At 35.0% G+C, this 27,904-nt stretch overlaps 1 protein-coding gene, 1 non-coding gene and 1 pseudogene across 3 annotated transcripts; 2 read left to right on the top strand and 1 right to left on the bottom strand.

Annotated features, from left to right (window-relative positions):
- Nucleotides 1–5,469: 5,469 nt before the first annotated feature.
- On the bottom strand, nucleotides 5,470–9,615 carry LOC110669917 (zinc finger CCCH domain-containing protein 48-like; annotated as a pseudogene).
- An 85-nt stretch (nucleotides 9,616–9,700) lies between these two features.
- On the top strand, nucleotides 9,701–13,846 carry LOC131168702 (uncharacterized). 2 transcript variants are annotated; one of them, XR_009144767.1, is made up of 6 exons: nucleotides 9,701–9,927; nucleotides 10,049–10,567; nucleotides 10,679–10,796; nucleotides 10,902–11,054; nucleotides 13,203–13,489; nucleotides 13,552–13,846. XR_009144767.1 is itself a non-coding variant. In XM_058137883.1 (5 exons), the coding sequence occupies exons 2-5, from the start codon at nucleotides 10,560–10,562 to the stop codon at nucleotides 13,404–13,406; spliced, it is 483 nt and encodes a 160-aa protein (XP_057993866.1). In that variant the 5' UTR covers nucleotides 9,701–9,927; nucleotides 10,049–10,559; the 3' UTR covers nucleotides 13,407–13,583. The 2 variants fall into 2 exon arrangements, 1 of the variants encoding a protein (XP_057993866.1); XM_058137883.1 differs by having other exon boundaries at nucleotides 13,203–13,583.
- An 11,932-nt stretch (nucleotides 13,847–25,778) lies between these two features.
- Nucleotides 25,779–25,885, top strand: LOC131175151 (small nucleolar RNA R71). The gene has a single exon (XR_009145313.1). It is a non-coding gene; the product is annotated as a small nucleolar RNA R71 (small nucleolar RNA).
- The last annotated feature ends 2,019 nt before the right edge of the window (nucleotides 25,886–27,904 follow it).

The raw sequence follows: 27,904 nt of genomic DNA on the forward strand, positions 1-27,904 counted from the left end.
AACCCTGCGAGAAAAGAAGTTGTATGCTAAGTTGTCCAAGTGTGACTTCTGGATGAGTGAAATCTCTTTCCTTGGACACATAGTATCGGTGAGGATTAGAGTGGATCCCAAAAGATAGAAGCAGTGATGGAATGGAAGCCTCCCAGAAATACAACTGAGGTCAGAAGTTTCTTGGGGCTAGCTGGGTATTACAGAAGATTTGTGAAGGGGTTTTCTCTTATAGCTGCTCCAATGACCAAGTTGTTGCACAAGAATGTGAAATTTGGCTGGAACGACAATTGCCAAGCCAGTTTTGAGAGGCTAAAGGCTATGTTGACAGAAGCACCAGTGTTAACACAGCCAGTGTCGGGAAAAGACTTTGTAGTCTATAGTGATGCCTCGCATAATGGGTTAGGATGTGTATTGATGCAAGAGGGAAAAGTGGTCACCTATGCTTCCAGACAGTTAAGGCCACGTGAACAGAACTACCCTACTCATGACCTGGAGTTAGCAGCAATTATCTTCGCACTGAAGATATGGAGGCATTATTTATATGGTGAAAAATGCTACATATATACAGACCACAAAATTCTAAAATATTTGCCAACCGAGAAGGAGCTCAATCTTAGACAGAGGCAATGGATTGAGTTCCTAAAGGACTATGATTATGTGATAGATTATAATCCTGGGAAGGCAAATGTAGTTGCTGATGCTTTAAGTAGGAAGTCCATCACAGCTTTAAGATCACTAAATGCTCATCTGTCCTTAGCTCAAGATGGAGTTATTTTGGCTGAGTTACAAGTGACGCTAAACCTGCTACAGCAGATACAAGATGGGCAGAAGGCAGATGAAAAATTAATGGCCATTGTGGGTAAAATTCCAGAGGGAAAAGAAACTGATTATGAGGTGAAAGCAGATTGGTGTCTGTACTATAGAGGAAGAGTGTGTGTATCAGATGATGGGGAACTGAAGACTAGTGTTCTAAAAGAAGCACACACTAGTGTTTATGTTATGCACCCGGGAAGGACAAAAATGTATAATGATTTGAAGCCTCATTATTGGTGGCCTGGTATGAAGAGGGATATAGCTGACTATGTGACAAGTGTTTGACATGTTAGCAAGTTAAAGCAGAACATCAAGTTCCATTAGGATTGCTATAGCCTATAAGCAAACCTGAATGGAAATGGGACCGGATCACTATGGATTTTGTTAGTGGTTTACCTCTCACCCAGAAGAAGCATGATGTAGTATGGGTGATAGTGGATAAATTAATGAAGTCAGCACATTTTCTGCCAGTTAGGATTGACTACTCACTGGAGAAGCTAGCAGAATTGTATATCAGTGAGATAGTTAGACTGTATGAAATCTCACTTTCCATCATATCTGACCAAGACCCCAGGTTTACATCGAGATTTTGGAAAAAGTTGCAAGAAGCCTTAGGCACACATCTCCATTTTAGCACGGCTTTTCATCCTCAGACGGATGGACAGTCAGAACGAGTAATCCAGGTAAACCTAGAACCTAATTGAATTTTCACAGTTTACAAATTGATGAAATGATAATAACAATGTGAATTATGTGATAGATCCTGGAGAATATGCTGAGGAGTTGTGTCATTGAGTTTGAGGGGAGTTGGGATAGATATCTCCCACTGGCAGAATTTGCATATAATAATAGCTACCAAGCTAGTATTCAAATGGCCCCGTATGAAGCACTATATGGGAGGAAGTGTAGAACCCCCATATATTGGACTGAATTGGGCGAAGATAAGTTGGTAGGACCAGACCTGGTGAAACAGACTGAGGAGAAAGTAAAAATAATCAAAGCTAATTTGAAGGTTGCCTCAGATAGACAGAAATCTTATGCCGACTTGAAGAGAAAAGAGATAGAGTATGCAGTTGGCGACAAAAGTGTTTCTCAAAGTCTCACCGTGGAAAAAGGTACTGCGATTTGGAAGAAAGGGTAAGTTAAACCCTAGGTTCATTGGCCCATATGAAGTCATTGAACGTGTGGGACTAGTAGCCTATCGGCTAGCTTTACCACCAGAACTGGATAAGATCCATAATGTATTCCATGTTTCTATGCTAAGAAGATATCGCTCAAACCCTTCACATGTCATCTCCATGGAAGAGATTGAAATCCAACCGGACTTGACATATGCAGAAGAACATATACGGATCTTGGCTCGGAAAGTGAAGGAACTGAGAAATAAACAAATTCCACTGGTGAAGGTACTCTGGAGGCACCATAATACCGAGGAGGCAACTTGGGAAAGTGAAGAGACGATGAGGCAACAGTTCCCTCAACTGTTTGCATTAGGTAAATTTCGAAGATGAAATTTTTATTAGAGGGGAAGAGTTGTAACATCCTCACTTTAGCTAGTCCATATAGTATACTGTTCTGGCGACCAATGTCGGTCTGGGCAGCTAGAATATTTGAAATTATAATTAGACTAAAGTGGGGAGTTATAAAGAAACCAAATAATGCTCATAAAAATCAAGGAAAAATTTATAAGAAAGAAATACACTAAGGTTAAACGAGCCGAAACCCTAGGGATGAGTAACTCGAAAGGGAAGTGACGGTGAAGGCCGTTAGCAACCTGAGACCCGGGAAAAACTTCATAAAATAATTTTTGAGACCTCAGCGAAGGATTATTGGGGTTTCAATGACAATAAAATGTTAAGAAAACACAAGGAAAATTTAATCAATCGGTACACACAATTTTGGCTCGTTAAGCCAAACGTAGGGCATTTTGGTCATTTCGTCTTCAGAGATGATTTTTGATCAACTTGTCCATTTATGTAAGTGAATTATATGACATAAAATATGAACAAATATTGATGAAAAATTATTTAAAAATGAATAGGCAATGAAAGAAAAGAAAATGAAAATTATGGGATTTATTACTTCATGCTTATGTAAGCATGAGGTAATTAAAAATGCTATGGCCAATCAAATTAAAGCAAGACAATTATAATACATTAAGAATAGAAAAAAGAAGGCAGAAATCTGGAACAAACCAGCAGCCTCTCCCTTCTTCAAAAAATGTTCCAAAGCTCTCCCTCACTCCTCCATAGCCAAGCTCACCAAAAGCTTGCTTTCTCTAGTTTTCTTCCAACAAAAACCCTAGGTGTTAACACAAAAGCTTGCTCTTTCATCCTGGTGAATCTTTTGGGAGCAAAAAGAAGTGTTAAAGAAGAGTTCTTACAAGTTTGAGATTAGCTCCATTAAAGGTTAGTGACTTAAACTTGTTTTTCTTTTTAAATTCATGTTGAAGGAGTATGATTGAGTGCAAAATTACAAAGAAATTTAACAAATAACATGTGTATGCCCATCTCACATTTTTGGCAGCCTTGGATGTGGTAAGGCTTTGAGGATTTCATGGAACTAGAAATGGGAGTATGGCTGCCTTAACATTAGTCTCTTGAGTGAAATGGTGAAATGCAAGTTAAATGCATGATTTGAGATGTTAGGGTTAGGGTTTGGGTATGAAATGGAGACTTTGATCATGTAATGGTGAAATTAAGTTTTAATGGCCAATTAGTGACCATTTGGTTATGTGTAAACAAGAAATGAAGTGGTTTGTGTAGTGGGAATTAAGGTTAGTGTGGCTACCCTTGGTGACCTGCAAGACTGGGCATGAGTCCAGTAGGTTTGGCAGCAATAACTAGAGTTGTAGAGGTTCAATTAGTGCAAGGCCAATTGGACATGAAACTAAACACATAATGGCACAACTTTGGTGAAGAAACCATGCCTAGAAAACCAAACCAAGTTAACCTAAAGTTTGCCCTAATCTGGGTGACCTGCATTCTGCCTAGGCAAAATGACTAAATGAATAATATTTATTCATTTGGTCATAACTCAGTGTAGAAAGGTCCAATTGACCTGAAATTTTACCAGCAAATAGATGAGACATATATCTACAACTTTCATGAAGAAACCTAACCCAAATTTTGACCATAACATGTTCAAAAGGTGACCTGCAGTCACTGCCTCAAACACTGTAGATTTGTTCAGTCCAGAAAATCTGGGAAGTTGGCAATCCGGCCAGTTATGGTGTTTAGGCCATAATTTTAGCCACAAAACTCCAAATGAAGTGATTTAAAAAAAGAAATGTAACTAGACAAAATAAGGAACAACTTTCATGTTGACCACTTTGCCAAATTCCCACTGCAAAAATGACTAATGGAACAGTAAACACAAAGCTTAAAATCTGAAAATTTTGAACAATTAACATTAAGCTTAGAAATTGTATTAGCAACCAATACCAACAATTTTAGAATGCAAAATGTGGTATGTTGGGAGCATTAGAACCAATGTACCTATTGCCTATGCAAAAGTCAATATTTTAGTTGACTAATGAAATGAATAGTAACACCTAAACTTAAATTTCTAGAATTGTACAATTTAAAAGTGTAACATGCCCTAGTACACTTAGCAAGATTGGTTTGGATAGGTTGGCATGCCAATAGGGTTCTGTTAGCAGTACTGCATATGGCTTCATGCCATTCTGTGTTTTATGACCTCACGTGCCATAGCCTTTGGCTATGTTAATTGAGTCATTATACTTGAATTTTATCCTTGATGATTATTACAGTTTATTAGCTGTTCTGTTGCACACCGGGAGACACAATGTGACCGATGGTGTGATGGTCCGAGGTACTTAGTACCCAGTGCCAGTTTACCAGTTTATCCAGTCCAGTCGACTAGTATGAGTTACTCGGGCAATGATAATGAATCTTACAAAAATTTTAATCGAATAATACTGCAATAAATGCCAGAAATTAAGTCTACCTAAAATGTAAACATACATTCTACATATTTATGTTATTTTAATTATTTTATTTTATATTGTCACCACTAAGCAGAATTGCTTAGCGCGTCGCTTTTGCCACGCATAGGTACTGGAGACATAGCTAGGGAGTCCAGTAGACCTCATACTGGGTGAGCTTTCAGATCTACACACAGAGTTCAGAGTCACCTCACGTTTGCAGTGCATTTGGTAGGACATTAGGCCACTTTTGGAATTTTGGTATTTTGGTATTTTATATTTTGTAAACATTTATAATGTATATTATAAACTCATGTAATTATGTTTTTGATGTAATTATCTATGAACTATGTTCAGTAATAAATGTGAGTATTTCTCATTGAATTGAGTGTGATATAAAATGAATTGAATTTTGAGATACTGAAGTGATTTGAGAAATTGTTGAAAATATGTTGGTGGTTGACTGAGATTGAAACTATGATTATATTGGAAGTGTTTTTAACAGTTTCAGAAGAACTGTTTTTCTAATTTACAGCCGGCTCTCTGCCGGATTTTCTATAAAATTTGCGAGAAATTTAGATTAATAAAAAATTGTGAATAAGTGAATTAAAAAGGGTAAATTGTAATGAAAATGTGAATTGGTGCTTTGGCACACTGTGTGGCATATCTTGCTCGGCTACACTGTAGACGGGTAAGGGGTGTCACAATATACAGGCATATTATGCTACTTCCATAAGTCTTCCGCGTGATTCTGCCAACTTCAAAACAGCTAACATTCCTATTGCATCACCTGTGAGAAAAAGACCTCCAAGACCCGTTTGAATTGTTCTCACTTTGCTTTTTGAAAAAATCCTGCCCCTCTTTTTAAATCTAAACAATGAAAAAAAGATTATTTTTGTAAGGCAGTGCCAAAATTGAAAAGATAAGTTCACCGCAAGTTGATTGTTGTAAGTCATTTAGTATGCACTTACAATGATAGGTTGTACATGTAAATAGTATTGTCATTGCAAGAGCAAAACAAAATTGGATTTGTTTTTGCATTATGCATCTCACAAAGAGCAATAACACCCTATTACAAAGAAACATTAATTTTATAATGAAAATTATTTCATTCCACCATTATTTTGACAATTTTAATTAAATAATAAATAAAATAACAATGAAATGGGGTGTGAGAAATCAAATAACAAAGATCCATAAACAAATGACAACTGCATTTTAATAAATGCTTCCACTTCATATATTAGAGCCAAACCAATTAACAAACAAAATCTTTTTAGCTTAGAGATGAAGATTGATTTGACTCAAATATTTAAAACTAGTACAATTTAAAAAAAAATAAAGAATAGAACACAAAAATTACATCCATCAAGAGAGCAGAAATAAAAATTTGGGACTACATTCCATAGGACCATCCATAAGGTATCAAATAAAATTGATCAATCATGCCACAACAACTAATGTTCAAAAAAATCCAATCCTGAGATCTAAGGGAAAAAAAAAAAGTCTACTTAAAAATGCTCAAGAATGTACACTTGGAGGTTGGAGATAAATAACTTGTATGTTCCTCATTATGTGTATAGATCACCTCCAAGTTGCCCACTTCAGCAGCTGCTCACGCTTTTATTGTCTTGTAATGAACAAGTTAGTAGAGGCTGATCCCAGCAAATAAGAGATGTCACAGCATCGTTATGACCACTCAGTGTATGAATAAACTGTAAAGTGTTTAAGTGCCACACCTGAAAGAAAAATAACAAAATCAAAATTTGAACAGTGAGAGTGGAATCAAATAAACAAATATATCCTTCTCATGCACATGAAGTGATGCAAGGAAAAATGATGAAAAAAAGAAAAAAGAAAAATTCAACTCGGATGCACTATTGATGTAAAAATAAAATTTAGAAGTCAAATATAGAAGAAAACATGAAGAATTAATCTTACAAGAAATAAAATTTCTTCCACATATAACTCAAATGCACTATTGATATAAAAATATACTCTTCAGAAATAATACAAATGATATGCATGTGGGCTTCAAAAGTATTACAATGTATTGCACTAATCCGATTGATTAAGAGTGTTGCGTCACATGTTTAGCAAAGTGTAGGGCAGTATCAGAGCTATCTTCTATGCAAAATCACAACACAAAGAATAAAATAGTAAGGTTACAAGCATTACCCTTATAGTATTGTCCATAGAACCAGAGCATAGCCTATTTTTTTCAATAGTTAAGCATATAACAGCAGTGGTGTGACCCTTCAAAGATGAGACCAGTTCAAAAGGCTTTGGGTTCTCAGTACTCTCTTTCCAAGCCAAAATGGCACCATCCTGCAAACACGAAAAAGAAAAAGGATTTGAATTCTTCTTTTTTTCAAATCATATTCATGGTGATGATAAAGAAAATCATGCAGAAGAAAGATTCACCGCATAACAATTGAATACATCGCCATCAATGGGAGAGTAGCTTCCAAAAACCATAGGTATGGGCACACTTAAAACTTGCGCTACATTAGTGCCTCACCCTTAAATTTAAGAACAATAAATAATAATAATGTGGCAAAAACCTAATGCATCAGCTCCAAAATTTACACAAAATCACACATCAATAATTAGAAGTTTATTGTATCTACTAGCAAACATGTTAACAACTTAAAAAAATTATAGATGGAATTACCTGTGCCCCTACAAAAAGCATATCAACAACATAAGCTATAGCCATAGCATAAACTTGCCCAACTGGCCCATCAAGATTAACTTCAGCAGCTGTCTCAATGTTTCATGCCTGCAAAATCACGTACAAAATGGCCCTAAGCTCATAAGCAGAAACTAACCAAGCTAGATGAAGCATTGCAAGTCAGATGAAATCTAACCTTAACGCTATTTGGCAAACTTACAAATATCTAGGGTCCTTCACTGATTAAAGCCCAAATTTTGTCAACAAGATTTATCACTATTATTGATTGACCAGTATCGCAATCCCAAACATGCACTGTTCGATCATTGCTACCCGAGAAAAGCTTGTCCCATCTTGAAGGAAGTGCAATCCCAGAGACAGCCTAGCATACAAAAAATCAACAATGAAATTCAAACAATTATTCATAAGTTCACACATTAACTTATAAAACATGATAATAATTATATTAAAGAAAACACAGATTGTATAAAACATGAATGAATTACTGGAAAGTCAAAGAAAAATTCAACAAAATGATCACCTATCTGTGTCCCTCCAGCTTTGTCAATGTCGAAAACCAATCCCCATAAAACCATGAATGCAAGAACTGGCACCCATCTCCTTTAACACATTTGCTGACATCCAGTTCTCGCATGCCTTTTTCGAGCTCTCAACAATTTTATCTTCAGAAGCATTGCCTTCAACAACAATAACTGATGAATTAGAGGATGGTTTTATCAACTCTATATTCATTGCCTCAGTGCTAGAACTGGAGCTCTCACGTAGGAGTGAGCATTCGGTTCAAACCGAACCGAACCGAATTAAATTATAAAAATCGAATCGTAAATTTTAGAAATCGAACCGAACCGAAATAGATAAAAAATCGAATCGAACCGCTCTATTTCGGTTCGGTTCGGTTTAAACAGATCAGTTTGATTTTTCATTATTTTTTAATTTAGACTTGATTTTTAAGTTATTTAGTATAATTTTAACTTTGATTTGAACCTAATAACCATTAATCAATGAAATTAAACAATTAATATATATAAAATTAAATATAATTCATAAATTTTTCATAAAAATAAATTAATTCAAAAATCAATTTGATTCGATTTAGTTTGATTTGACTATATAAATTATTATTCAATTCAGTTTGATTTAATCGATTTTTTTCTCTTCAGAACCGAACAGAACCGAAATAATCGAAATTTTTATAATGTAAAACAGAACCGAATCGATTAAATTTTAAAACTGAATTGATTAAACCGAATTGACTCAATTCAATTTGATTTTTTAATTTGAACCGAATTCTGCACAGTCCTACTCTCACGAGTGCATTTATATTCAGAACCACCACCTCTACTGTTTGAAGCCAAAGAATTCCTAGGATTGGGGCGTTTCCTAGGTGTATCCTTAATAAAATGATTGGCGCTATTCTGAACACTTTTAACTTCAGATCCATCACTCAATGCCAATGAATTTTTGAGGCCGTAGCTAGAGCAGTTTTGCGTTGCTCGGATGTTCTTCGGTAAAAATTAGGAGGTGGCGATTCTCTGTGCATGAAACTACAGGGTTTCTATTACACTTTCCCATCATCCAGTAACGACCAATAGCATTGTTGCGCGCAGGTTCTCTTCCAAGTCGTGAATGAATGGTCGCAATCTTCGCATTCATGCTAGAAAGACAAAACACAATAGTAGGATGAACAGACGATACCATACAACTGATATATCAATCAATATCCATATTCTCTGCCCAATCTGTTTCCTCTGACACCACGTAAACGATGAATACTTAAACCCTAACGGGAGCCAGAGAAAGCATATTTTTTTTATTCGATTCCATTATATGAAAAACCATCAGTTGCCGCTTCAAAGAACAAAACCATAACTAGATATAAGCGAGAATCTGGATTTCCAATCGTCGGTCCTCCAGTAAAGGGAATTGAAAATAAAAAGAAATCTAAAAAGAAAACCCTAAAAATCCACCAAGGACAAATAAATAAAATGGATTTGAGCATCATCGCGGCTGATTCCTTGGAGATCGTAGCTTGTGTGCAGTTAAGAATCAAACCTGTATGCAAAGAAAGAAGGGAGATAATGTTTTTGAAGCCTCCTGTTGAAGTATTGGCGATCATGACGGGAGAAAGTAAGAATTGGGAAACAGTGAATTGATATGCTTTCCGGATAATATAGGTATCTTTAAATTAATTAATCTATTTATGTAATTACTTATATACCCTTGTCTTCATTCCTCCACAAAGCCCAGTCTGCCTGCCGAAGCCCAGCTCACATTTGAAGAAAGGTTCTGCATCTGCTCTATGTTTTCTTCTCATCTTTCTCATCCGTCCAGCGCCTCATGCCCGATACCGAATCTCACTCTCACCCATCCGACCATCTAGCTCGTACTCTAGACGCCGACGCCGACTGGTCTTGCCTGCGCCTCCTTTATTGTGTCCGACAGACGTTGTTTCCTGCTCTCCTCTTCTTCTTGTCGATTCAAGGTGAGGCTATGGCTTTTTTCCCCCTCATTGTAGATTTTTAAATCTTGCCTCTTCATTCTCGTCTGAATCGTCTTCTCCAGCTCTCCTACCTGAGCGTATTAAATTTCTTTTTATTTTTCAGCTTTTATAGCTCCCAAAACGGCTGCTTGTGTTGGTGTGCTTCGCCGCCATTGCCTCTTATGTTAAGCTGATAGAATTTTTGGAGCTAGAAATATCGTGAAGTTCCTACAGTTTTATGTGACTAATTCGAGAAGCAACTTCAGTTTTATTACAGTGGGGTTTTTAGCTTCTTATTCTGAAGCAGAAATTTCTCAATTTTCTTTTTAATTTAAGCACTTGATTTGTTCAAATTAATTCGCTTACTCAAATGAATCCTTTGTGGGTTAATGGAATTAGTGATAAAATTCACTTAAGATTGGTTTCTTGTCAATTTTTATACTGAGAACTACCCCGATTGCACAGCTAGTGCACTACTTCTCCTCTCTTTCTCGTTCTGTTGCTCTGATCTCAAGTCCAAATACAAATTCAAATCCAAGTGTACTTGGGTGTATCTAACCCTAAGATTCGGCTACAATATCTGCTGGTTTTTCTTGTTGGTCTCATTTTGAAGGAAATTGAAGAATCATAGTCCAATGAAGATGTAAGTGCTTTCCTTACTACATTATTGGCTTTTTTTTTTATTATTCATTTTCTTTTTTTCTCTCCATTCTTTCTTGGATGAGTGAATTACAATTTTCAGGTAATAATGCAGAAAAACACCCAATACTGGTGCACTTACCAATTTTGAAGTTCTCGACTTCCTGAAGGCAAGAGGTGCTTCAAAGGATTCCTCAAGGGTTATTGCTCCCGTAGCATCATCAGAATATAAGGTGTTTACATTTTTTAGTGAAAAAATTGAGTATATAAGATTTGAATGGATAAAAGAAGTCTAAAACTCTAATGGGTGTTAATTGCATTTGTTGTTTTTGTTGTAGGTTTATGATTATTTGGTGGAGACTCCTGCTTCCAGGCAAACGAGAGAGCAAATCTATGAATTTATGAAGAAGTGTAAGACATACAAACTTGCAAAAGCTGAGATCCTCAATATCATCAACATTGCACCTCGTGAATTAGTTGAAATTGACCCGGTAATTGCATTATTAATTCATCTTTCTCTTTTATTAATTCATTCATTCTATCTTTCTTTCTTTCTTTCCTTTGATTGTGTCCTTGTAGAAATCTTGGCTTAGGAGTGACAAATTTTATGCTATTTTTCTCAATTTGTGAATGTTCTTTTACTTCTCAATTATCAGGATAGCTTTAATTTTGGTATTTGCTTTATGTAAGTTGTGAAGGGATGCGTTGAAATAAATTTGTTTCTTAATCATTTGGACAGAAAAGGAATAGAAATCTGCTGTTAAATTTGGCTGAGAAATTTTTAAATGGTAAAATCAATATAATAAGAATTAGTAAATGGTAGAGTGTTGTGTCATGCATCTTGCATTAATTGCTTTTTCCATTTAAAAATAGAAAAATTGTTTATTTTGGGAATCGGTTGTTATGTGATTCATCTTCCATTGTTCTTGGGTTAGCCCTTTGAAAATAATTTATTGACATGGTCTGGTATTATCTTAGTGCCAAATTGTCTTGTTCTGGAGATATGATAGGTCTGCCCTCAGTTCTATTGAATCTGAATAGGATGCACGCCACAAAAAGATTGATGCTTCGGCTGTCCATTTTTTCATCAAAATGACGTGCTTTGGTTTAAGGTTGGAGCTAGAAATAACTAAGGCTTTAAGCTGAAAATGGTGGCAAACATTTTGTAAGCAGGGATATCAGTTCCCTTGTCTCTGTGTGTGTGTGTGTGTGTGTGTGTGTGTGTGTGTGTGTGTGTGTGTGTGTGTGTTATTCATTATTTTAATTACGTTTTATGGTAAAAGTACTGGTATAAACCACAAGTGGTCTCTTAACACCATCAAATTATGGAAATTGGTAAGGTAGAAATTTAATTTTTGGCTCATGAATGTGGGCAGTGATAACTAATCCTAGCCCTTATAAAATTGTTTTGCAATCAGTTTCGCATTTTACTGAAAAGAAGTACTATGTTGTAATGCTTTTAATTAAATTTATTAAAAAGCTGAAAAGTAGTTTAGACGAGTCATATGGCGAGGGCATGGAATAAATTAAGAACACTTCGGTTTGAAAATTGTTAGTGCAGGACTCCTAATGAAATGTTTCAGCAATCTAGAATAAAAAAATGAACTTGATGTTTATCTTGGGAGTATGAACGTATTTTTATTGTCACCACAACATACTGTAATCCAATGATTTGACACTTTTGCTAATTTATAGCCAATGTCAATCTGAACCTAATCTAGCTATGAGGTCTGGATCCACACTAGGCTCAGATATAGTTGAAATGGAGGTTGGTTAGGGGAAATGCCAATTTGGATATTTTAGAATATTGAGGAATTTAAGAATGGTGATGGAATAAACTTTCCAAATTAAGGTGTTCTTGTAATCTTTTCCACAAGTCCGTGCCATTGTTGAATTCCTAGGATAAGGTGACAGTGTAGTTACTATCTAAGTGGTGCTAATTAATGTTATAGAATGTTTCTTCTGCTTAGTTACGTGTTTTATGTAATATGCAGAGGATTAAACTGGATCTTTTAAGAATTAGGAGTCCAGAAATGACAACCTTATTGCACATCAAAATTAAAGAAATAGTGTATTCCCAATACCCTTTGCAAGAGAGCAAGTAAATAGGATTTTTGGCTGTTGAATTTGTTAAAATTTCAGTTATAAAACTGTACTAGCTCTCATGATTTCATTAAAACAGCTTCTTTGCATATGTGAATAATATTTGATACTTCTTTTGGTATTGCACTCTACTTCCTACTTCATTAGACCACATTATATGCTAGCATGTCACAGCTATATTTTCCAATATCAACTACTAGGGCCTTTCTTCCAAGATATGTGTGTTCAATTTGATTTCCTTTGGCTTCTAGTTGGCGGAAATCCTAATTATATTGATATGAGATAATCCTTGTGGTGGTTGTGGCAAAAATAAGAATGTTGTTCCCAGAAGTAATTTATCCTTGTTATCACTTTAGTTTCTTTAATTTTTAATGACCTAGGTTAACAAATAACAAGCAGGAACACTTTGTCGTTGCTTTCCGTTCGATAGCTAATATTCCTTACACCCCCCTCTCTCGCCTCATCCACTTTTCTGATTCAAGGAAATGTGTACTTCCAAAGATGCATTGGTGATTTTAGCTTCTTATTTTTGACAGATGATAGAGCACTCTGAAATGCGTTTGGGAGACCAGGTAGAAGAACTACTGGACTTGGTTAGAAATGTATTTCCGCTGCCTCCAGCTGATCTGACGTCTGAAGCAGGGATGGATAAGGATAGAGAAGAAACTGGGAATGAGGAGCAAAATGAGGATATGAATGAAACTTTAGCCGGAGAACAAATTGATGGGGATGGAAAATAAAGTGTTGACGGGGAACAAATGGAGACAAATTGCGGCCAAATGTTGGATTTTCCTAGTAGAAACCAATGAAATTCTAAACCATAATATATATATATATATATATATATATATATATATATATATATATATATATATATATATATATATATATATATATATATATGTAATTTATTGACATGGTCTGGTATTATCTTAGTGCCAAATTGTCTTGTTCTGGATATATGATAACTAAGGCTTTATGCTGTAAATGGTCGAAAATGTCCCTTGTGTGGGTGTGTGTTATTCATTATTTTAATTAAGTTTTATGGTAAAAGTGCTGGTATAAACCACAAGTGGTGGCGAGGTAGAAAGTTAATTTTAGGCCCATGAATATGGACAGTGATAATTTACTTTTCTTGTACAGATTTTCAATTTCAAGCAATCAGCTCCTTTTCAGTTAAGTGATTAGTTTACAGTTTCTTTAACAACTTGCATTTCAATGCAATCTGTACAATTTTTGCAATAAGCAACATTTATTTTTCAAGTAAAAATTTGCATTTTAATGCACAAGCAATCCTTCAATTTTCCTGCAATCAATTCCATTTTTCTCAAATTTCACAAATTGATTGATGAATTTATAGCAACCATCCTACATTAAAGTGCCTGTTCCTGTACGCCTCTTTTATCAACTCTTTCCTCTCTTGTATTAGAAATATAAATGAATTGATATATGAACAATCTCTAAATACAACCATCCTAAGATTTAGGGACAAATTTCAACCACTGTCTTTAAACTTATATAGTTGTAACAATATAGTCTTTTAATTTTAAAATGTAATATAAAACTCTCTAAACTTTCAAATTTTACACAGTAAAATCCTTCTGACTTTCACTTATTGATTTTTTAGTTAGAAATTGATGTGAATAGCTCTCGCATAGCGCTTAGTTAATATTTCTTTCTCCTCTCTTATGCAAAGTGTAAAATTATTCTCTTTACGTATGAAAAATTATTCTGTCTATAGAGAGAAAAATGATTCAATTTAAATATGGTTTGAGAGAGAAAAGAGAAATACTGACTAAGCTCAATGCTGGAACTGTCCAGGTCAGCGTCTAATTGAAAAACTAGTAACTGAAAATTAGAGGGATTTTACTGTGCAAAATTTGAAAGTTGATGGGATTTTATGTTACATTTTTAAGTTGAGGGACTGTAATATTACAACCAGATAAGTTCAGAGACAATTGTTAAAATTTATCGTAAGTTCAACCTTTGTAACATTATCAACGAAATTTATGTCAAGATAATCTACTTATTAATTGGAACAAAATATGCAACTCTGTGCATCATTTTTCTTTTTGTTTGCATCATAGTGCTGGCCCTAATTAAATCTTCAATGTGCTCTTACGAAGTAACTCTCTTTTAGCACCATTCATTTTTTGCAATTCTGTTTGCCTCTGTTCTCACTACCACTGTGGATGAATTTGGCATGAAAGGAAGTAGAGACGTTGCTAGCATCCATGGTAAATGGTGGTTCATTGGTGCATTCTTCCACAATCTAGCAGTAAAGATAAAGATACTAGGATGGCGGAAATGGCAACAGCAATGTGGTGAAGAGATCTCTTTGCTTCGACATGGGTTATAGTAGCAGCAGTAATTGCAGAAGGATTAATTAAAACACTAGGAAATATAGGCAGTTTGAATAAGCAGCTTGAATGAGCAGCGGAGAAACTACTAGAAAAGAATATATAGATAGAGAGGCTTTTTTTTTTAATTTTTTATTTTTTATTTTATTTTTTAAAGGATATATAGATAGAAAAGGACATGGGTTCCACCGCTTATTTTTTTTTCTTTTTTTTTTGTGTAATTAAGCTTATTCAATATTTACATAAAAATGTGATATTATTTAAATTTTTTATGTAATTCAAATAAAATAACTCCGCCTAAGTAGTTTGCGCTTAGCCGGTCCCAAGCCCGGATAAAGGAGGAGGGTTGCGGTAGGTGACAACCAGCGTAAAAATTTCGTCACACCCTATGATATGGATTCAAATGATATAAACGTTGGGGCGTCCTCTACTAACGACGCGCTACATCGGAGCCCGGGTGTAGTGATAAATATGCAAGGGTGTAGGGCGTTCACCGAAAGCGACGCGCCATGCCGGCGCCCGGGTGTGGTGTTAAGTGAGCAAGGGTTCCCACATCATGGACGGGTGTGGGTAAAGAAGTTAGTCCATAGGACAGATAATAGAACAAATAGTGGAACAGAACACAAGATAGATATAGAAAACAATAGAAGATATCATAGAAGGAGACCAATTAGGAAGGAGCAGGATAGGAGGAGGATCAGGGTTGGTACTTGGAATGTTGGATCACTTACAGGAAAATTGATGGAACTTGTGGATACCTTGGAAAGGAGAAGGGTGAATATTGCTTGCATTCAGAGACTAAATGGGTAGGAGAGAAAAGTAAGGAAGTGGGTAATTCAGGTACAAACTGTGGTTTCTGGAAGGAGAGAAATAAGAACGGAGTGGGTATAATCATAGACAGAACATTGAAAGACGCAGTAGTAGCTGTGAAAAGAGTAGGAGATAGAATTATACTAGTAAAGCTAGTACTAGAAGGAGAAACAATAAATATAGTTAGTGCTTATGCCCCACAAATAGGACTAGACAGTGAGAGTAAACAAAGGTTTTGGGAAGATATGGATGATTTAATGCAAAGCATACCGAATGAAGAGAATGTTTTCATTGGTGGAGATTTGAATGGACATGTAGGAAGTGATAGGCAAAGTTATGAGAATGTTCATGGAGGTTTTGGTTTTGGCAGTCGAAATGAGGAGGGAAAAAGCATCCTGGATTTTGCTATGGCATACGACCTAATACTAGCAAATACCTACTTTATAAAAAGAGAGTCACATTTAGTGACTTTCAAAAGTGGGCAACATAGAAGCCAAATCGACTTCCTCTTAACCAGGAAGACAAATAGAGCTCTATGCAAGGATTGCAAGGTCATTCCAAGAGAGGCTTTAACAAGTCAACATAGGTTGGTGGTCTTGGATGTCAAGTTTAGGAACAATTCAAGTAAGGTTAGAAGAAATAGTGTAGCTCGAACAAAGTGGTGAGAGTTCAAAGGAGTAAAGCAAGTGAAGTTCAAAAATGAGCTTCTCGAGTCCGAAGTATGGAAGCTAGATATGGAGGCCAATGATATGTGGATACAGATGGCATCAAAGATTAGAGAAGTAGCTAGAAAAGTACTTGGAGAGTCTAAAGGACATGGACCACCCTCAAAAGAGAGATGGTGGTGGAATGAGGAAGTACAAAAGGCAGTGAAGAGAAAAAGGAAATGGTATAAGAAATTACCTAAATGTGATAATAATGAGGCATATGAACAGTACAAGATAGCAAAGAAAGAGGCAAAAAAGGCAGTTAGTCAAGCAAGAGCACAGGCCTTTGAAAAGTTATATAAGAAACTTGGAACTAAAGAAGGGGAGAAAGATATTTATAGATTAGCAAGGAGTAGAGAAAGGAAATGTCAAGATCTCAATCAAGTTAGGTGCATTAAGGATAAAGAAGGAAAAGTGTTGGTAAAAGATGAGGACATTAAAGAAAGATGGAGAAATTATTTTAATGATCTCTTTAATAATAGTCAAAATGGTAATAGCGTGAATATAGATTATAGAACAATAGAAAAGAATGTAAATTATACCAGAAGGATTCGATCTTTAGAAGTAAAGGAAGCACTTAAGAGAATGAAAGTGGGTAAAGCTGATACGGTGTGTCTGCAAGTGCACGGGTCACAGTAGTATAGTTTTAAAATGATATCGATCCCACAGGGAATTGTGCTTAAATTGGAAATAAAAGTATAAGCAAATTAGAATGACAAAAATTAAAAGATATTAAAAATAAAATCTAAAAATTAAAATTAAGACAAAAATTAAAGATGTAAAATGAAATTTGGAATTAAAATTGGTATTTAAGGAATTAATGCTAAATCAAACAATTAACTAAAATTAATTAGACTAGATTACCAAAAATTAATTTGAAATTTCTATTTATGAAATTAAGAAGAATTAAATCTAAAAAAATAAAGTAATTCTAGATATTGGATTTAAATTGAAATTGCTATTTATGAGGTTTGGAGAATTTATATCTAACTTCAATGAAAAATAAATTGATTCTAGAGATTGGATTTTCAATATTGTTTGCATGTGATTTTTCTCTAATTTAGCCAAACACATGAGAATTGCAATTTTGAGGGAAATCAATTCTTAAATTTTTGAAACCTTTTTCAAGCATCTCAAAATTGGTTTTCATTAAATCAAACCCAGTTTTCACGGTATTTCAAACCTAACAAAAACCAATTAATGCTCTAATTGATTTTTGGAAAGTTCCCCTTAATCTTCTTAGCTTATTTCTAACACCAAGAAAATAAAGTTTATTGCAAGATTATCCATCCCCAATATTCACTTTTCAGTCCATCTATTAAGGATTAAAACTTAACTTAATGAGGGCCCATTCATCAAGCAAGGAAATAAGCACACAAGCAATAAATCAAAATATAACAATCTTCATTTAAATGGCTAAATCAGTTCAAAACCACAAAACAAATCAATATTTACAAACCCATCTCTAGAATCTCAATCAACTACTCACAAATCATTGTTTAAAAATAAACCCAAATGAAGAAATGAAGAAATAATGGAAATGTAAGCTTAAAGGGTAGAAAAACCAGTAGATTTGCAGCGGGATCTCTGCAGAAAAGTGCGTAAACGTGATCCTTCTCTTTCTTTGGAAGAAGATGCAGAAGATGCTCCTCCCTTTCCCTCTTTCTATCTTTCTAAAAATGCCTTCCTTGCTCTCTATGGAAAGAAAGTGATAAAGGGCACTTTATATAGGCAAGGGGACTGTTCTAGAATGGGTAAAAGGGGGAAGGATCCAGAAAGTGAGGTAAAAAGGTGGAGTAACGGAAATGCCACGTCAAAAATTTTCCAAGAAACGACATAAGCCGAGTCGGTTGTGTCGCGAGTTGTGTCGCTCTCGGCGTGAATATCGACGATCGACACAACTGCGACATAAGCTAATTCGGTTGTCTTTGCGAGTTGTGTCGCTCTCGGCCATTTTAACTAAACTTAAAAATTTTTGCAATTCGACTTTAATCTCCTCCAAATGGCTACTCTGATCAAAATTCATCAAATTTCTCCAGATTTAACCTACAAAGCAAATAAATTCCAAAAATTAAACTAAGAAATGTGAAAATTGCAAAATTGACTAAATATATACTAATATCTAAAATAATAGCTATGAATAAGGGTAAATTATGTGCAAAAATTACTCCTAAATGATGATCTAAAATGCATGCATCAAATTCCCCCATACTCAAACTCTTGCTTGTCCTCAAGCAAAATTTCATTGAAACTCATTTGGAAGGGAATAGAATCAGTCTTTGAAAACACAAAAATCACAAATCCAAACCACCAACTTACCTCTAGCCACCAACATTCCAAGTTCCCACCAGCAAAAGCACAAAGAATGAAGCAAGCACTCTCAACAATTACAGAATAGCTAAGAATTAACCAATCAACCCAAGCAACAAATACCAACCAGCTACAAGAGTCAATTGTGCCAAAACAAACCTAAATGAAATAGATAGCCAATGTGTCTCAAATAGATGGTGAGTAATGTATGGAAGATTATATTGCCAAACCCATATGCAAGCATAAAAGATCTAACTCTACTAATGTAACAAGCATTTTTCAAAGAATAATTAGGTCTTTTTAAGGGTTGTAATGGGGTCTAATAAGGTAAGATTGTGGTTAACAAAGAAAGGGAATAAGGTAAACAAAATATGAGAATAATATTAATCATGAAACTCAAAGTGCATCTTTTTTTCTCTCTCTTTTTTTTTTTATTTTTTTTTTTAATTTTTTTATGAAGTCAAGAGGAAAGAAATTCACAATGAATCTCAAGTGCTTATCACAATGATTATACAAAGGGACTACTTTTGATGCTTATTTATTTTATTTTATTTTGATTTTGTATGTGTCCCTATTTCATGTCACACCCAAAATTACCTTTGGGATATTTTGGTGACCTTTTCAACTTTTCACAATTACTCTAGCACTTTTCAAGATGTTTCAATCCTCCGAAATTTTTTTTCTTTTTTTTTTTATTTATTGTTTATTTTATGCACTTAATTGCTAAAATATTATTCTCATAGATAGGTGGTAGTGTTTAGGTTTTATGGCTAGGTAAATGATTTGCGTTCCAAAGAAATTAGGGAATTAAGGTTCAAGGGGGTTTGCAAGGGTTAAAATGAAATTAAGGTAGGTTAAGGCTAAATGCGAGGTTTAAAATATGAAGAAATGCCTAAATCATATTCTTATCAAATGCAAGTTAAAAATTTCGCTTTGAAAGATCTAAGATGCTTGTTCTAGGAATGGTGAGACGACAATGACCATTTTCTTTCTTAAAGGCTTATCCAGACACTCAAAACTCAAAATAACTAATCAGAATCTGCATACCTAGATGAATGTATTAATTTTCAGCTATTAAGTAAGAGAAAGAATAATGCTTAAGACTTTGTACCCAGCTGGAACTTTCATTCCACTAACCATCTAAAGGCAAGTTGGATTGCTTGAATAAGTGGCTTATGGAATTCAAAGACTGGTTTAAAAATCCAAAAATTGTGAATGAATGAATAAAATGCATGAGTGTATAAATGTCAAGTCAACCTATATGCAACTAAATATGCATAACTAAGTATATGAAGCTATATGCAGTGTATATACGTGAATATGTACAAGTATGAAGTAATGAGTGTGTCGCTATATGCAAATGAAAAAGAAAAATAATTTTTGCAAGGAAAAATAATTTTTGCAAAAAATTTACCCTCTCCCCCATACTCAGAATGAACATTGTCCTCAATGTTAAAAATGTGCAAGGAATGGGATAATTTGGCTATATGTGCATAGAGAAATTATTACCCTGTTGCATAAGCGATAGCACAACTTGTGTTGAAAGTGACACAAGCTGAGATAAGAAGTGTTACCTCATTGAAGTGCAGCCAATTTAATTAGGTAAAATTTGGACAGCTGCTGCACTCATTGCAAAAGAAACAGTGCAATGGAATCCATTAAATCGATTAATCTCAAAAATTTGGAATAGGGAAGTTAAGCGCAGATAATATAATTATCAAGTGTAAATTTTAAAGCGAGTGAGCAATGTACTAAAGATATAAAAGAAAAATGTATTTTATAAGGAACTAAAAAAAAAACTGAATAAGTAAACAGTTCAAGAAAAACAACACAAACAAAATATTAACTAAATAAGTTCAAAATACTAATTAATTAAGCAACGAAATTAAAGACATGAAATGTTTTTTTTTTTTTTTTTTTTTTTTTATGCTCATTTGCTTGCAATGCATTGCATCCCATCTGCACAAGGAAATTAGAACAATGTTAAACTCTGAATAAGGAGTATAGAAAAACTTAAAACAAATATATATATGAAAGAAATAAAGAATCAATGAAAAATTATGAGTTATGCCCAAAAATGCTAAGTTTAGGTCTTTAGCTTGACCATACTCACTCAAGATTTTATGGAGAATGAGAGAGATAGCAAGTTGCTATCTTCTCAATTGGCTCACCAACTGAATAATGCCTCAACCTTTGTCCATTTACCTTGAAATTACCAGATTTTTCACCAAAAATTTCCACAGCACCATGAGGTAAAACTTTCATAATTTTAAATGGACCGGACCACCTTCATTTTAATTTTCCTGGAAAAAATTTCAACCTTGAATTGAATAAGAGAACCAAATCTCCTTCTTTAAAGTCCTTTTTCTTGATATGCTTGTCATGCCATTTTTTTGTTCTTTCTTTATAGATCCTAGCATTTTCATAAGCATCAAGTCTCAATTCTTCTAATTCATCAAGTTGCAAAAATCTTCTGTGTCCAGCAGCTTGTAAATCAAAATTGATTGCTCTAATGGCCCAATAAGCTTTGTGTTCTAATTCTACGGGCAAATGGCATGATTTCCCAAAAACTAACCTATAAGGTGTAGTTCCTATGGGGGTTTTAAATGCTGTTCTATATGCCCAAAGAGTGTCATCTAATTTAAGGGACCAATCTTTTACGGACTTATTGTGATTTTCTCCAAGATTTGCTTGATTTCTCTATTTGTGATTTCTACTTGGCCATTTGTTTGAGGGTGATATGGTGTGGCAATCCTATGTTTTACCCCATATTTTCTCATCAATTTTTCAAATTGGTGGTTGCAAAAATGGCTACCACCATCACTAATTATGGCACGTGGGGCACCAAACCTGGTCAAAACAAATTTTTTCAGAAATTTCACCACAACTTTTGCATCATTGGTAGGTGTAGCAATAGCTTCTACCCATTTAGATACATAGTCTACCCCTACCAAGATATATTTATTCCCATAAGAAGATGGAAATGGCCCCATGAAATCAATTCCCCATACATCAAATAATTCAACTTCTAATATGGACTGTTGGGGCATCTCATCTCTCTTGGAAATGTTGCCTACTCTTTGACACCTATCACACCTACTTACAAAGTCTCTCACATGTTTAAACATATTAGGCCAATAGAAACCTGATGTCAAGACCTTTTCAACAGTTTTTGAAACACTAAAATGACCACCATATTCAGAGGAATGACAATGGTAAATAACATCATTTATTTCTTCCTCTGGTATACATCTCCTAATTATTCCATCATTACATCTTCTAAACAAAAGAGGTTCTTCCCAAGAATAAAATTTAACATCATGCAAGAATCTTTTCTTTTGCTGCCAAGACAAATCAGGTGGCAAGACACCACAAGATAAGAAATTCACAATATCAGCAAACCATGGAAGTGCAGAATTCAACACATACAACTTCTCATTCATGAAAAACTCATCAATTGGCACAATTTCATCATCTTTATTTTCAGTTTTCATCCTAGAAAGGTGATCAGCCACCACATTCTCAACACCCTTTTTATCTCTTATTTCCAAATCAAATTCTTGAAGTAACAATATCCATCTAATCAACCTAGATTTAGCTTCTTTCTTGCTCATTAAATACTTTATTGCTGCATGATCAGTGAAAACAATTACCTTTGAGTTGACCAAATAAGAACGAAATTTATTGAGTGCAAATACTACCGCAAGGAACTCCTTTTCAGTTGTAGCGTAATTGACTTGGGCTTCATCAAGGGTTCGGCTTGCATAGTAAATGGCATAAGGTTTTCTATCTTTTCGCTGGCCAAGGACAACTCCAACAGCAAACTCGCTTGCATCACACATGATTTCGAATGGCAAAGTCCAATCCGGGGGTTGCATGATAGGAGCTGTTGTTAATGCCGTCTTTAACCTGCAAAAAGCAACCATACAATCTTGATTAAAATCAAATTTAACATCATGATTCAAAAGATTTGTTAAGGGTTTAGCGAGTTTAGAAAAATCCTGAATAAATCGCCGGTAAAACCCGGCATGTCCAAGGAAACTCCGCACTCCTTTGACAGTGGTTGGAGGGGGCATTTTTTCAATAATTTCTATTTTAGCTCTATCCACTTCAATTCCCCTATTTGAGATTAAATGCCCTAAAACGATTCCCTCTTGGACCATAAAGTGGCATTTCTCCCAATTCAACACGGATCATTATCAAGACATCTCTGCAAAATTTTAGACAAATTAGTCAAGCATGAATCAAAATTAGTGCCATATCTTGAAAAGTCATCCATGAAGACCTCCATAATTTCTTCAATAAAATCAGAAAAAATGGCCATCATGCACCTTTGAAATGTGCGGGCGCATTACACAATCCGAATGGCATCCTTCGATAGGCAAAGGTGCCATAGGGACAGTAAAGGTAGTTTTTCTTGGTCATCGGGATGTATTGGAATTTGAAAGAAACCGAATATCCATCTAAGTAACAAAAGAATGAATGCTTGGCTAATCTCTCTAACATTTGATCCATAAAAGGAAGGGAAAATGGTCTTTTCTTGTGGCATTGTTCAACTTCCTATAGTCTATGCACATTCTCCAACTGTAATGATTCTAGTGGGTATCAATTCATTATTCTCATTTTTAACAACTGTCACCCCACCTTTTTGGTACAACATGCACAGGACTAACCCACTCCTTTCGAAATGGGGTAAATAATTCCAGCAGCTAGTAATTTTAGGATTTCCTTTTTCACAACATCCTTCATTGTAGGATTCAATCTTCTTTGGTGTTCAATGGAAGGTTTACTATTTGGCTCTAGGAAAATCCTATGCATACAAACTGTTGGACTAATTCCCTTTATATCATCAATTGCATAACCCAAAACTCTTCTATATTCTCTCAAAACTCTCAACAATTTGTCAATCTCAATATTAGTCAAACATGCATTAATTATAACAGGATATGTTTCATTGGGTCCAAGAAAAGCATACCTGAGGTTGGAAGGAAGAGGTTTAAGATCTACCTTTTTGGCATCCTCTACCTTTAATGATGGTGGTTTGATCTCCAGATTTTGTACTCCTTCAAGTTGAAAAATTGTGGCTTCAGGATGTGGTGGAGAGCTTTCCAAGTATTGCGCAAAAATAGCCATGTTGTGATTATCATCATCAATGCTCCCATCATGGACTAAGCAATTTTCAAGTGGGTCTTGTGGATAACTTTGTCTGAAATGCTCTTGAACAATCTCATCAATAATGTCTACCCGCAAACAAGACTCAACTTCTTCATGTTTTCTTTTCATGGCTGGATTGATGTTGAATATCATTTGATCATCTCCCACTCTAAGTGTCAATTGCTCACCCTTCACATCAATTAATGCACCAGCTGTTGCCAAAAAGGGTCTTCCCAATAAGATAGGAACTTTTGTGTATTCTTCCATATCTAAAATGACAAAATCCACCGGAATGTAGAATTTCCCAACCTTGATAGGCACATTTTCAAGAATGCCTTAGGATACTTAATTGAACGGTCAGCTAATGAAAGATACATGTTTGTGGGCTTCAATTCTCCCATATTCAACTTCTCATATATTGAAAGAGGCATTAGGCTGACGCTAGCTCCAAGGTCACATAAAGCATTTGCCACACAATTATCACCAATATGACAAGGAATGGAAAACACACCCGGATCTTTGAGTTTGGGAGGTAACTTCTTCTGGATTATAGCACTGCATTGCTCTCCCAAGTTGATGGTGTCATAATCTTCTAGCCTTCTCTTGTTGGAAAGAATCTCCTTCAAAAACTTGGCATAACTTGGCATTTGGGATAGTGCCTCAGTGAATGGCACATTGATATACAATTTCTTTAGCACTTCAAGGAACTTGCCAAATTGTTTGTCTAGTTTATGCTTGATGAATCTTTGAGGGTAGGGAAGGGTGGGTTTGTAAGGTTCAGGTGGGATGTATGGTTTCTCTCCCTCATCTTGCTCACTTTTGCTTTCTTCTTCTTTTTCATTTTTCTTGCTCTCAACTAAATTTTCTTCTTTTGTGCTCTCTTTTTCTTCTCTCTTGTTTTCACTCTCTTGACCAACTTTTTTACCACTTCTCAAGGTTACAACCTTACATTGCTCATGAGGGTTTTGTGGTTGGCTAGGTAGTTTCCCATAGGAATTGCTTCCTGATGAGCTTGCTTGTTGCGCCAATTGAGTCTCCAACATGCGGTTGTGGACTTGTAATTGATCCATGGTTTGTCTCATGTGTTGCATTTCTTCCTCCAATTTGCCATTCATTTTGCTTTGTTCAGCAAAAAATTTCTCCATCATGCTTTCCAAGGATGGCTTCGGTTCATGAGGTGGAAGGGATTGTTGTGCTCTTGCTTGATATCCAGGTGGTGGTTGTCTTGTGGGATGAAATTGAGGCTTGTTCTGCTGCATAAACTGCTGGTTATGAGGATAATTTGAGCTTTGGCCTTGTTGAGCAAAAGTTGCTTGTGGTCTCCATGTTGAGTTGTTCATATTAGAATAAGAATTTCCCATAGGTTTTTGTTGATAACTTCCTGCATAAGCAGCTTGCTCTTGCAAATAATCATCACCATAAGAAGAATAATCAACTCCACAACTTTGAGTTCCATTTGTGAAGGCAACTTGTTGCATAGTTGTAGGAGTTGAGGTTGTTGCCTTTGTGCAAAAATCACTAAGAAGCTGAGTCAACTGATCAAATCTTGCATTCATGTAGTTAACTGAGTCAAGTTCATAGATCCCAGCTTTCTTTGGCTCAAGTGCTCTAGGATTTCCCCACAAATGGGTATTATGAGCAATCTTCTCTAATAGATCATAGCATTCTTCACTTGTCATTCTCATGAAATCTCCTCACCTTGTGAATCAATTGTGTTTCTTATGGTGGAGTAACTGCAGTGTAGAAATTCTGAACAATCATCCATTTGGGTATTTCATGATGAGGACATTGCCTTTCAAGCTCCTTAAATCTCATCCAGGATTCATACAAAGTTTCATCATCTCTTGGTTTAAAAGCTACCATCAAATTCCTCAAATGAGTAGTTTTCCCAGGTGGGAAAAATTGAGATAGAAAAGCTTGAGATAGCTGCTCCCAAGTAGCTATAATAGCTTGTGGGAGTGAGTCATACCACTCCAATGCTGAATCCCGAAGAGAAAATGGAAATAAGGTGAGCCGAATAACTTCATCAGAAACTCCAGGTTGTCTTTGTGTACCACATATCATCAAAAATTTCTTCAAATGAGAATGAGGATTTTCAAGTGGGCTACCTCCAAATTGTGAATTCTGAACCATTTGAATAAGACCAGTTTTTAATTCAAATTGATTAGCTCCAATAATAGGTCTGTTATCTCTCACATCAGTACATCTAGGAAAAGCATAGTCTAACATGTATCTTCTTTGAGGATCATTTTGATTAACCACAGCATTTTGCCCGTTTTGCTCGTTTCCTCCATTGTCTCCACCAATAGCTCTATTTTGATTCTCCATATTTTCTATTGTCTCCTCTTGCTCAAATATTTGTTGTTCTTCTTTTTCTGCTTCTTTTCTTCTCTTGTACTCCTTTTTGTTGGCTCGACAGAATTTTTCAATTTCTGGGTTGAACAACAATTCAGTATCACTTGTGCTTTTCGATCGTCTCATAAACAAGAAAAGTACCTGAAAAACACAAGGAACAATAGTGAAAATAAAATAAAATAAAAATTCTAATTAGCTTAAAACAATTAAAATCCAACTTAAAAACAAACAATTCCCCGGCAACGGCGCTAAAAACTTGATACGGTGTGTCCGCAAGTGCACGGGTCACAGTAGTATAGTTTTAAAATGATATCGATCCCACAGGGAATTGTGCTTAAATTGGAAATAAAAGTATAAGCAAATTAGAATGACAAAAATTAAAAGATATTAAAAATAAAATCTAAAAATTAAAATTAAGACAAAAATTAAAGATGTAAAATGAAATTTGGAATTAAAATTGGTATTTAGGGAATTAATGCTAAATCAAACAATTAACTAAAATTAATTAGACTAGATTACCAAAAATTAATTTGAAATTTCTATTTATGAAATTAAGAAGAATTAAATCTAAAAAAATAAAGTAATTCTAGATATTGGATTTAAATTGAAATTGCTATTTATGAGGTTTGGAGAATTTATATCTAACTTCAATGAAAAATAAATTGATTCTAGAGATTGGATTTTCAATATTGTTTGCATGTGATTTTTCTCTAATTTAGCCAAACACATGAGAATTGCAATTTTGAGGGAAATCAATTCTTAAATTTTTGAAACCTTTTTCAAGCATCTCAAAATTGGTTTTCATTAAATCAAACCCAGTTTTCACGGTATTTCAAACCTAACAAAAACCCAATTAATGCTCTAATTGATTTTTGGAAAGTTCCCCTTAATCTTCTTAGCTTATTTCTAACACCAAGAAAATAAAGTTTATTGCAAGATTATCCATCCCCAATATTCACTTTTCAGTCCATCTATTAAGGATTAAAACTTAACTTAGTGAGGGCCCATTCATCAAGCAAGGAAATAAGCACACAAGCAATAAATCAAAATATAACAATCTTCATTTAAATGGCTAAATCAGTTCAAAACCACAAAACAAATCAATATTTACAAACCCATCTCTAGAATCTCAATCAACTACTCACAAATTATTGTTTAAAAATAAACCCAAATGAAGAAATGAAGAAATAATGGAAATGTAAGCTTAAAGGGGTAGAAAAACCCAGCAGATTTGCAGCAGGATCTCTGCAGAAAAGTGCAGAAACGTGATCCTTGCTGCTGCTGGAAGAAGATGCAGAAGATGCTCCTCCCTTTCCCTCTTTCTATCTTTCTAAAAATGCCTTCCTTGCTCTCTATGGAAAGAAAGTGATAAAGGGCACTTTATATAGGCAAGGGGACTGTTCTAGAATGGGTAAAAGGGGGAAGGATCCAGAGAAAGTGAGGTAAAAGGTCGAGTAACGGAAATGCCACGTCAAAAATTTTCCAGTAAAAACGACATAAGCCGAGTCAGTTGTGTCGCGGGTTGTGTCGCTCTCGGCGTGA

Source organism: Hevea brasiliensis, chromosome 16, assembly GCF_030052815.1.
Source record: "Hevea brasiliensis isolate MT/VB/25A 57/8 chromosome 16, ASM3005281v1, whole genome shotgun sequence".
Classification (NCBI taxonomy): Eukaryota; Viridiplantae; Streptophyta; class Magnoliopsida; order Malpighiales; family Euphorbiaceae; genus Hevea; species Hevea brasiliensis.